Source organism: Photinus pyralis, unplaced genomic scaffold (genome assembly GCF_008802855.1).
Source record: "Photinus pyralis isolate 1611_PpyrPB1 unplaced genomic scaffold, Ppyr1.3 Ppyr1.4_LG8, whole genome shotgun sequence".
NCBI classification, from domain to species: domain Eukaryota; kingdom Metazoa; phylum Arthropoda; class Insecta; order Coleoptera; family Lampyridae; genus Photinus; species Photinus pyralis.
In genome coordinates this window covers 24,469,975-24,481,619 of record NW_022170819.1, presented here as the reverse complement: position 1 = coordinate 24,481,619, position 11,645 = coordinate 24,469,975, and the positions used below count along the sequence as shown (strand labels likewise).

At 40.0% G+C, this 11,645-nt stretch overlaps 1 protein-coding gene across 1 annotated transcript; it reads right to left on the bottom strand.

The window, feature by feature from the left end:
- Positions 1-5,550: 5,550 nt before the first annotated feature.
- Positions 5,551-8,271, bottom strand: LOC116178240 (extracellular serine/threonine protein CG31145-like). The gene is made up of 3 exons (XM_031497684.1): positions 8,011-8,271; positions 7,766-7,959; positions 5,551-5,732 (listed from the first exon to the last, which is right to left on the bottom strand). The coding sequence occupies exons 1-3, from the start codon at positions 8,230-8,232 to the stop codon at positions 5,588-5,590; spliced, it is 561 nt and encodes a 186-aa protein (XP_031353544.1). The 5' UTR covers positions 8,233-8,271; the 3' UTR covers positions 5,551-5,587.
- Between the last annotated feature and the right edge of the window lie 3,374 nt (positions 8,272-11,645).

Genomic DNA, 11,645 nt, shown 5'->3' with positions numbered 1-11,645 from the left:
GTGTTCTTTGTGTTCGATATTTTTCCAAGCATTACCAAGGTAGTACTCGTTTTATTTGAGGTATTTTTAAATGTCTTACTTTGTTACGATTTCAGATCTGTGTATGATACCTGTTGATTCATGGCATGGCCGTGAGAAGCCATTGTTTTGAGTTTACTGTTAGATGAATCACGTTTTAGCACATGAGTATGCCGGCAAATATTATGATAATGATAAGATTCACTATTGTTTTAATGTGTTCACGCGGGAGTAGATTGGTATTTCCCTGTATGTTTGGATTATTTTATTTAGGTGGAAAGAGAACCTTAACAGTTGGATTCTTAGCTGTATTTCATCTCGTGCAGACCGCGGTTCTTGGCGTCTTCGCAATACAAGAAGAGAGGCCCTCTAATTAATTTTCTTCTGTTTAAAATACGGGATTGTATATGCGATGGTCTACTTTCACTTGAATGCCTACTGCTGGCATTCTCACTTGCCCTTTTTTGTGCTAAATTAATTGATGGACGACGCCGGAACAAAGTCAGGTCCTCTTTAGGCACATGCAATTTATCACATCAGAAGTTGTTTTGTATAAAATTGAACCGTAGACTGTTTATACGGGGTGTCAATTTTAAAACTTGCAGTCGGCCGTATTTTCCAAACTAAAGATATTGAAAATCGCGAAAAACCGTTTCGGGGGTATCGAAGGGGAACCAGAATTACGTTATGAGTGACAACTCCCCACCCCCTTAAGCCCCCCCCCCAGCCCCCATCTTCAAAAATCCTAAATGGCAACCACATACTTGTAACACATCGTTGGAAAGCTACTGAAAAATGTACTCCAATGTGGTACCAATAAAGTCAATATTGATTAAAGACAATTTATCAACAATTTAATAATTAACAAAAAAAACTAAATGTTGACATTGAGGGATTTATGGCAAATTGGGCAAGAACTTCAACCTGAGCTGCGTCATTAAGCAATCTTGGTTGCTTTCTTTTTTTTTATTGATAACAGATCCCGTTTCTTCGAATTTAGCGACCAAATCTTGAACATAGGCATGGCTTAATTTTTTTTTACTAATTATGTTAAATTGTCTTAATGAATATTGACTTTATTGGTACTACTGGAAAGCATTTTTCAGTAGCTTTCCAACGATGTGTCACAAGTATGGGGTTGCCATTTAGGATTTTTGAAGATGGGGGTTAAGGGGGTGGGGGGTTGTCACTCATAACGTCATTCTGGTTCCCACTCGATACCCCCGAAACGGTTCTGCGCGATTTTCAATATCTTCTTTAGTTTGGACAATATGACCGACTGCACGTTTTAAAATTGACACCCTGTTTAACGACATTTGACTCGATTACCCAATTTGCGTTGTAGGATTTCGTATTTATGTTTATACTTTGCTGTCGTAGTTGATTTATCTTTTGTATTTGTGTGTTATGCCAGGTTTTTTCTTGTTGGTTCCTTTTTTCTCGGCTTTTCAGTTTGGAACCAAACCTCGTGCGTAGTATATTTTATTTTTCTTACTCCCTCCAGACACACAACAATTCTGTCTTTTATTTAATCCCCTTCCCGATCAAGTTCCAACACAATAGGAGGTAGGAGTCCCATTCGTTCCAGCCGAATGCTACCCAAATTTGAAAGTGGCGAGAAACGCCAACATTTTGACAACGAAAATTAGGAGGAGCTGCTTGTATTAATCTCCGGAGTAAGTTCACATATTCAGTGCCGGCTGAGATACCCCTAAGAACATTACAGCTAGAAGACCAAGACTCGCAAGAGTCAACGTCATCCAGGAAAAGAGAGTCGGGGACAATGGGAGGGATTTGATCGGTTACAATCTATCCAGGAATAGGAGAGCCGAGAGGAATGGCAGAAGAAGAAAAGCACTACAGGTACCTAAAACGGGGGCGCCTAATATAAAACTGTAGGAGCCCGGCTATGTGAAACTTATGCACCAGTGTGAGGCAGAGAGGAGGAACTAATAGGAGGGGTAGGAAGGTGATCACATGAGCAGCGGGTCTGAGAATGGTAAACGTGAATAAGGGAGGGGAGGCCACCTTCATCAGAGGCCCATCATCGTCGATAGTGCGAACACGGCAAAAATAAAACAGGGGAAGGGGTAAAGGGGTATCAAGATGCGGAGAGATTGGTCATTTTCCTGGAAGGAATGTGCAGGAAGACGATGCCATAACGAAGGAAGGAAAAACCCGAAGTTTTTTTGGTAGACATCGGAGATAGAGGAACAGCGAAACGGTTGTACGGAGATAAAGAGAGATAGAGATAAAACAAACAAGAAGTGAGCAGGGGTAGAAGAAGTGGGGAACGTCAACTCATTAGCACATGGCGAGATTTGTGTGACGCGTTGCTGTGGGCCATACAGCACGGTTACCTGACAGGGAGTACGTTGACAGCGCCAAGCGGCGAATTGAGGGGCGGAACCGCTGAAGGTGGCAGCGGGAGTTGCGCATGTTGGGTCTTAGGTCCCAAACTATGGAATGTTCTGTACGAGTGTGGAGATTGATCGCGTTCGCCGACGACCTAACCCTAATCTTCTGGATGAGGGCGGTTAGGAGCACTTGAGGACAATGGGGGCCAAGAAATGGACAAAACCAACACGGTTTATTGGGCACGTTTAAGTGACTACTAGGAAGATATCGGAAAACCCGAACAGAGTGGTGAAGACATTAATTTTTCTGGGTTCCTCATAATGGAGATGGAGCGAAGGGGGAGGGGGACAAAAGGGAAAAGGTTAGGGTATTACAGGAAAAGATGCTCCGAGATATCGATGAGCTGAAGACTGCAGCCTGCCGGGACTCGGACCCTGGAGTGGGTACAAAGCTAGGAGGGAACGAGAGTCGGTGACAACGTGAGGGTAAAGGTCGATTACAACTCAAGATTTGGAGAGCCGAGAGGAAGAATAGGAAAGGAGAGGCACTACGGACACGGAACGCGTCATAAAAAAGGTCCCAGATAGGTGAGACATGCCTCCGGTGTGGGAAGACCGGACAGAAGACATGGGCATGTAAAGAAACCATCATGTGCTGTTTCCTGTACTCAATGAGGCGGGGAGGGGTTGGAAGGTGATCAAGTGACCAATCGCCAATGAAAGAGGGGACCCCACATTATCAGGGTGAATAGTGGGAGAACGTTAAGTGACTATAGGTTAGAGGTTTGGGAGATGTTGGGTACTTTCCTGGAAAGACTGCAGAATGTCAATGTTACCCCGAGTTTTTTGAAAGACAAGGAAATAAAGGAACAGCGAAAGGGCTGTACGGAGATAAGGAAGAGTAGACAAGATATGCGCAGAAGTAGAAGAAGTGAGACCATGAGGTATGCGAGCGCGAAAAATATGGTCAACAGGATGTTAAGGAAGATGGTTATAAGGATCTCCTGCACTTACAGAACCGTACCGCTGGAAGACGTATTAGTCATCGTCCAGCAATGTTACACGTGAAGGCTAAAGAGACTGCTAGTGGAGTGGGAGGTACAAGCCTCCTCACATTACCGGTGTGGGGACCGGGTTCTTGTCGAAACACGTGGTGTTTGAAGAAGAAAAAGACGCCGACGCATGTGGAGAGGCGAACGAGTTCTCGCGTGCCACAGTTGAGTCGCAACGGGATGGGTAAGAAACAGGAATGGTCAGAATTGGAAAACGGCAAACCAGTTCTCGGCGTTCAGGTGCAAAGACAAGAGGAAGGGCGTTGACAAGGGAATGACGCGAGACGGAAATTCACCCCCAAACGAGCCTAATATCTAGGGGTCTAGGGATAGGGTTTTCTATTTCCAGTCGCCTCCTTGTCGTGCAGTTATCCTTTGTATGACTCGGTTGTTTACATTTGAAACACGCATTATTATCTTTCGGACGCGAACATTCGTTGGCATAATGTCCCTCGGACGCGCAATTAAAACATCGCACTACCCGTTTCAGTTTGCCCCCTGCGCTCTTTAAGTTAGCACTGTGTCCCGCGTTTTCTCCATCATATCTACATCGATGACACACAACGGTAAAATCATAGCAGGCCCCTACGGGTTGACAACATCAACATACTCATTCGTAAGAAACTGCAACACGAAGCCATTAAAAATGAAATGGAATTAATATGAATGTTACCGATTCCTTTTTATTTAAAAGCAACGATGCCAGTTTTTTAAATGATGATTTACCGTTGTCCGTCTAAGCTATAAATTAACAGAAGCCGATTAATAATCATTACGTCATAAAATTAATGACATGGAACGGGGATTGCATTGTATCGACTATAGCAATTTATTTTCGAGCGGCGGCGTCAATCCGAAGCGTCACGTGGAGAAATTTTTGGATTCGTGTAAACGCCGGAAGAACACCGGCTTACCATAAATAAGTGATCCATTCTCTGAAATGGCTTGTTAACGCCTCCCTCTGATTTATAACCCCCTGATTAATCTATCCAATTAATTTATTAATCCCTCTTTTCGCGCAATTTTAATGAAGAAATCTTAGCGCGCGCGAGGCGCTATTTATTACCGACGATTGACGAAATAATACATCTTGTGCCACCCCAATTTATTCAATTAAAGTCGATGGAAGATAATTTAACCCTCACATCAAATTTTAATAATTTCTCGGGGCGCCTGATGATTGAAGACGGCATGTAACAAGTTTACAAGTTTGAATTGGTGGAAATTTTTCAAATTAATTAATTTAAGCGAGACGAGGCGAGCGTTTGTTTTAGTTTTACAATATAAACTCGACGGAGATGTCTTATTGTGGTTATGTTTAATAAAATCGTCGAAACACACGAGTGGAACTAATTATGAAACTGTGCGCCATTATCCATTCTTCCAGAGGCGCTCTTTGTTTCAAATGCAATTAGAGTAAATGGCCAACGTTACACGCGAATCTTCAACTACACATTTTCTATTTAACGGGCGATCAGTACTATGAGCGACTTTTGCGTGCTGGACGATTACCGGATTATTTTGCTTAATGAGAAAAAAAGAGCCTTTACGAAAACTAAATGAGTCTGCGAACTTACGTAAATGAGCGATATTAGTATAAAGTTCATTAACGTTATTTGTAAAGATAAATATTTCAAAATGAGAAACGTAGTTAATCAACATTTAACTTCTCCGACTGTATTTGCAGAACGAAACGCGAATCCTTCGAATCAAAATCCGAGCTGTGCAGTCCTGAATTAATTCAACAAGATATTTTTAATTGTACAGATATTATACACATAAGGTGTCTAATCCCTGGAATCCTGATACATTTGTTTAAAAAACAGAATTTGGTATCAGGATAATATACCAAGTGAAAGCATTCAAACCACCTTACGTTTCTGCGAATCTGATAGAACCACCATTTGCAAACTTGCCGTAACATGATCAATATATTTTCAGATGTATCAGTGAATGTATTTTAAACTTTCTGAGATCCTGATACGACAACTTTTACAAGCGAAATTTCTTTTCAGAACAGCACAATACGTAAGAATAAATTGCAACTTCAGTACCATTACATAAAAAAACCCTGTAATATAAGGGGCTTTTAAAATATGGCAAGGTACACGTTTTGTGGCAAGGTACAAAATATATAGAAACAAAAAAAAATTAGTTTACTTACTTGAGCAAAGTTTCTAAGGTGCTTTGTCTAATCATGCAACATTGTAGCACCGGAGCTAGTATGGACAACTCGTCGTGGAAAGGCTTACCGAATCCCCTGCCATGATCCAAATGGAGCGGAAAGGTATCATTTCCAAACAGCCTGCGAACAAATACAACTGTTAGCCTTTCAAATACCAAACCGTCCACGAGACAGCAATAATTGAAGGTAGCTTACACCAAACAAAAAAGTTAAATTTTGGTGATTTTTTCACGTATGGGTTCGTACTCTTCTTTTGGGCAGAGCGCACTGATCGATCCGAATTTGGTCATTTCCCAAACATTATGGACAATCACGTAAAGCAACGTTTGGTTTCCCGCACCAATAACAGTGAGGTTAAGCACATTCTCATGCAACGTGACCAGAATTTTGGCAGTTCCAACAAGTGGTCTTCCCTAATTTAGTCATCGCTTGAGGAAGTTGTCTTTCGTATATTTTTTCTTGATTCGGCGTTGATTAGGTGAGTGGTGGTTTGAATTGCTTCATACGATATCGCACGTCTTTATTGGACTTGCACAAACTATGGATGGTGTGTACGGTATATAGTGTAACTTGATTCTGTAGATATGGTTGCAAATTTCCCTGATTGCACCCTTACAGTTTCCCAAGGAATTCTTGATAACCTCCTAAATAGATTCACTATAACTGCAACTGCCCTCTGACGAATTTCATCCATGAGTTGACTAGCTCATTACCTGACAAGAAAACTGCTAAGGCGACGACAGGGACTACGTATTCTCAGATGGTACCTAAGTATGACTGGGAAGTTGATTTCGACGGTCTGCCTGACGTCTCAGGAACCTCTCTAAGGAAGCTAAAGATCTCTTAATCAACTTATTCATGGATTTGTATAGCTTTCACAGCAATGGCCGTCTGTTTTTTTCATGGTTCCTCCAAAATATTTTCTCGGGAATGCGAACTATGACATCCTCTGACATTAAAAAGAGCCTAATGGTCGACAACACATCATGCAACACTAAATAGCTCGGAAGATGCTTATGCGCAAATTTAACATGTAACAAACTCTTTGTTCAGTTTCAGAAGCATGGAAACAGTCGTCTGGTCGCTCTGAGATGCATCTTCCCTGATCGATCCGAATTCAATGGTTCCCTTGACCGTTTCCCGGACCTGATGGGCAATTACATAGAGTAACATTTGGTTTCCCGCAGCGATAACAGTGGATACGGTTGGATTGACTACATCTTCCAACGTGACCAAAATTTTGGCAGTTCCAACAAGTGGTCACGTCTTAACAGTTGCAAATTTTTATTGGCTGCTATAGGTCAATATCTATAAGCAAATGCCTTTTTACGATCTATCTGAGACAACTCTACCGCCGCGCAATTTTAAAAGATCTCTTTGCCTTTTATCTGGTCGAGTTTCATACGATTTTATGAGATAATCTTTTGTCAACTTCTGCAAAACGCTTTTCGTGTGGTGGCCAGATAATGTCGGTTGTAATTTTTTCGGCGCCATGGGCCAAAATCTGTTTATCTTTCTTTTTCTTGTAGAACTACGACAATTATTCGCTCGATTTTTGAGACAAAGCAACGTTTCATGTTGTTTTATGACTCTCTTTTGTTGGTTGGTTGGTCAGATCATTTTGGTGGTGATTTTTTTGGATTGTACAGACCAAAATCTACCGCATATCTCTTTTCATTTGATATGTTTTTTTACGTTTTGCTCTAACTCTAACGGTTTAGCCTGTAGAAGTTCTCAAAGCTGGAAAATGCGAAAAACCCCAATTTCGAGAAGGGCGATCCGGAATGCGCCGTTTCCAAATTTCGAGTTATCTCTCGAATCCCACCACCGCACGAATACGCTCCTCTACGTCCCCGCGATCTCCAGAAAGCCCCAAAAGGAAATCCGGTAACGTTTTCGAATTTGTTTCCAAAATTTTCGATGTACATGTATTGGTATCGCACAAAAAAACCTGCTACAAACGCCAAAAAAACCGTGGCTAAAATTTGAGAGGAGCAACAATCAACAGTATCATCAAATCATTCACAATTTTCATTCATTAAGTCAAAGAGAAAGAAGCGCTTTATAATTTTTAGTCGATCTTATTTCAATTTTCCCTTTGAAATGTAACCGCACCTAGAGGTTGTGAATACTGAAAATAGCAAAAGTCTTACTTGAAAGTTTCGTAATGATGTCGATCCATATTTCCGGTCATAAAGTCGAAAACGGCCATGTCCATGAGATCGTATAACCGTCGCCCTTGATCATACGGCGGAATTTCACGGACAACTGAACAGTAATTAGCTTCAGTTTCCCATTGAGCTTTTCTCCTTTTGTGATACGAGCGTCTCCAGGGATGCCTCCAAACCTACAAATAATAAATATACATTTTCGAATTAGATTTTGACGACGCACCCACCTTTCTCGGCGCGAACTCCTTCGACGGCAAAAACGCCGCGAAACTTCCCTCCAGCATATCCGGATTTCCACAAATAGCATGCGACGTATCGCAATAATAAGTACATTTCCCATGAAAACATAAGTTGTCCGACGGTGAAACGAAAAATGTTTTCAGCAGCTCCCCCTCGGCTTTCTGATATAATTCGGTCGTCATGTTTAGGCGTCTCCCGGTAACAGGCATCGCTCTGCGAAAGCCCAACAGTCTGAAAACAAAAAAAAAGACGTAAAAGGTAAAATAAGGATTTCCCGGTTCAATACGCTGAAATGGAAGAATACGTAAACAAGTGATGCGGGCTCAGTTACTAATCATCAAATGAACTTTTCAGTCGGCTAATTTTACAGTTAGTTGACAAAGTAATTTGAGGAGGAAAACTATACCGTAACTTTGAGGAGCTCAAAGGGACGAGTTTTATTTGTAGTTAGGCACTTTGTAAAGAAAGTTGCTACTATGTAAGACTTCAATCGCGATTTTATTTTAGTGTAACAAATGAATGTAGGTACGTGGAGAAACCGTCTCGCGGTATTCCGACGCGTGCGGAATAATTTATTCCAAACGAGCGAGGAGTATCCGTCATCAGTAATAAGAAGCTTAATTGCGTACCTAACGATTTTATTCTGTCGCTGCTAAATAATGTTTTTAGGAACCCACTTTTGAACTTGAGAAGAAATATGATATTTCCAACTGTCAGGCGATCTTTTATAATAGTATAATGCACACCCTTTGTTATTTGATGTTGGCGTTTAACATTTCTTTCTGATATAAGATGCCAGCGAAAGAAAATTTTCCTTGCTTGTAAAAAGGGGATGTAGATATTCGCAGGTTCCGTATACTCTCTCCTCGTAAAGTCGTAACAGTCACAAATGGGCGAATATGTACCTACTGGTTCTCCACTCCCAACAAGGGAATAGCTTACAGGAGGTTGAACACCGCCTGTAGTTTGTCAAAGGTAGACGATGTGTATCTGTTTCCTTTAGTTCGGATTATTCCACCATACGGTATTTAAAGGTCAGTACATTGACGGTTTTCCACATTTGCAATTACCTTTAAGTTTATCTATCAGTAGCGACTTTGATTTTTAATTAACGCTCAATTATTCAGGGAAACAGTGGTGTATAGCCGCCAGTTTTATAGTTTTTCTTCGTAATTCATCTTAGTGATCCTAACAAAATTAATGAGGCATTTGTAAATTCAAGTAAATCTTTGTCTACCGTTAATTTCAACAACCTTATTCGATTCTATTGCGAAGATTTTCCACAAAAGTTTGGGACAAATTTTCAATTTTCATTAACTGATGGCCAAGCAATATTAAAAATCTTATCAAATATCAAAAGTAATGCGGTTGGAACTGATGAACTGAGTATAAAAATGTTACGACTTTGCTGTCCCTTTATTGTTCCTTAGTGTGGTGTCACACTATGCGTTTTTGTCGCTCCCGCTAAAACGCTCCTGTTTGACGGGATGATAATATCACACGTTATTAAATGGTACCAGTCACATATATGCGTTTTCGCCACACCAACCGGATGCAACCGCATCCTGCTGCCGCTGCGCAGGATGACATGACAACCACAATGACATTAAACCACGTGTGTTGCATGTTGGTTGTCATAAGTTGTCATACTGAGCGTTGCAACCGGGTGTTTTGTTAGGTTTACAATGTTTGATGTCGGTTTATTCATCGAGTGCGTGCATGCAAAAATTGCACTGTGGGAAAAACAATCTAAAGAGTATGTAGATATAAACTGTAGGGAGAAATCATGGGTAGAAATTGAATTTTTGGACATTCGATAATATACAAAAAAATTTTTCTTGTTCATTCGAATTTTTTCATAAAACTTCGCGAACCTATTATTAGATTCTCGTCCTGAATTAAAAGGATCAATCCAATTTTGACGATATATCTGCTTTCGCAATAACCCCTCCGCCTCAAGCGCACAAACCATCTTTAACAATAATTGAGACACTCACTACTTAGACTGCCAAAATATAGCAAAAACGCATCCCGTTAGACCGGAATAGTGTGACAAGTAGATCTCATCCTGTCAAACCGCATCCGTTTTAGCGGGAGCGGTAAAAACGCATAGTGTGACACCACAACTTACGTGACACATATTATCAATATCCTGCATACGATTCGATCTTTCCAGACTCCTGGAAAACCGCAAAGGTTATTCCTATGTACCTAAATCAAAATGCAACCAAACTGACTTATAATGGACTTAAGACCAATTAGTATCCTTCCATGTTATCAAGTTTTCGAAAAGAATTATGATGACTCAAATGCAGAAGTTATGTGCAATCCATGGTGATATTATCCCCGAGACATCGAATCGGGATTTAGATCGGGTTTTAGGTTGTGAAACTTCCTTTAAGATATAACTGATGAATATTGAGCAGTGCTGATATAGTGATGAACTGTCCGTGTCGATATGCGTTGATAACCGAAGGCGTTTGACACCATAAGACATGATGTTATGGTGTCAATCCTGAGATGTATTGGTTTCGACGAGTCTGCTACTTCTTTAATTGAAAATTACCTCACTAATCGCAGCCAGATAGTGAAAATAAAAGACTCTCAATCTATCTCTTTACCAATTATCAATGGAGTACCTCAAGGTTCAATTCTTGGTCCCCTGCTTTACGTTATATATACCTTTAATTTAAAATCTTCTCTAAAATTTTGTAAATATCATTTATATGCTGATGGCACTCAGTTGCATTACAGTTTCAAGCCTATAGATTTGCCCGTTGCCTTGGTTCATATTAACACTGATCTTAACAGTCTAGTGGATTATTCAGAGGTTCATGGGTTACAAATTAACATATCTAAATGCTACCTCATGCTATTAGGCAAACGGAAGACAAGAGAAAAGTATATATCTCAAATAAATATTATGATAAGGGATACTCCATTGGGTGTTAAGAGCAGTGTTAAGAACCTAGGGCTTATTATAGATGATGAACTTAGGTTTCGACAGCATATATCTAAAATGTGCAAAAGGCATTTATTAATCTAAAACAAATTTATCAAAATCGGTCTTGCTTAACTAAAAAAGTAAAAATAATACTCTGCGAGTCGCTTGTCCTATCTCATTTTAATTATTGTGATTGTGTGTACGGTCCTTGTTTAACTTCCGTCGACTGCAGACGAATACAACGCATCCAAAACTCGTGTCTAAGGTTAATATTTGGTATTCGAAAATTTAATTCTATTGGTGGCAAACTGAATGAAATAGGATGGCTGAATATGACAAATAGAAGAATGCTGCATTCGGCTTGCTTATATCATAAAGTCATTACTCGCCAAACACCACAGTATCTTTTCAATAAGCTTCGATTTCGGCATAACATACGTGATTTTTTCTTGAGACATAAAAATTTAGTTATAACACCGCTTCATAAAACATCCTTGTATGAAAGATCATTTAGTTATAACGCGTCTAAAGTTTATAATTCAATACCTCCTGAAATTAAAGAACTTCCTATACAACATTTCAAAATTCAACTACATAAACTATAACTACTTAATCAATACACCTCTTAAATAAAAATTAATCTTGATAAGATTCTGTTTTTATTATAATTTATTTGTC

What these genes read in the sequence shown, in the direction of transcription:
- LOC116178240 (XM_031497684.1), bottom strand. Translation starts at nt 8,232, where the DNA reads ATGCCTGTTACCGGGAGACGCCTAAACATGACGACCGAATTATATCAG. An exon ending in AGGAGTTCGCGCCGAGAAAG is followed by an intron (nt 7,960 to 8,010) that starts GTGGGTGCGTCG and finishes TATTATTTGTAG; the next exon opens with GTTTGGAGGCATCCCTGGAG. An exon ending in CATCATTACGAAACTTTCAA is followed by an intron (nt 5,733 to 7,765) that starts GTAAGACTTTTG and finishes ATTTGTTCGCAG; the next exon opens with GCTGTTTGGAAATGATACCT.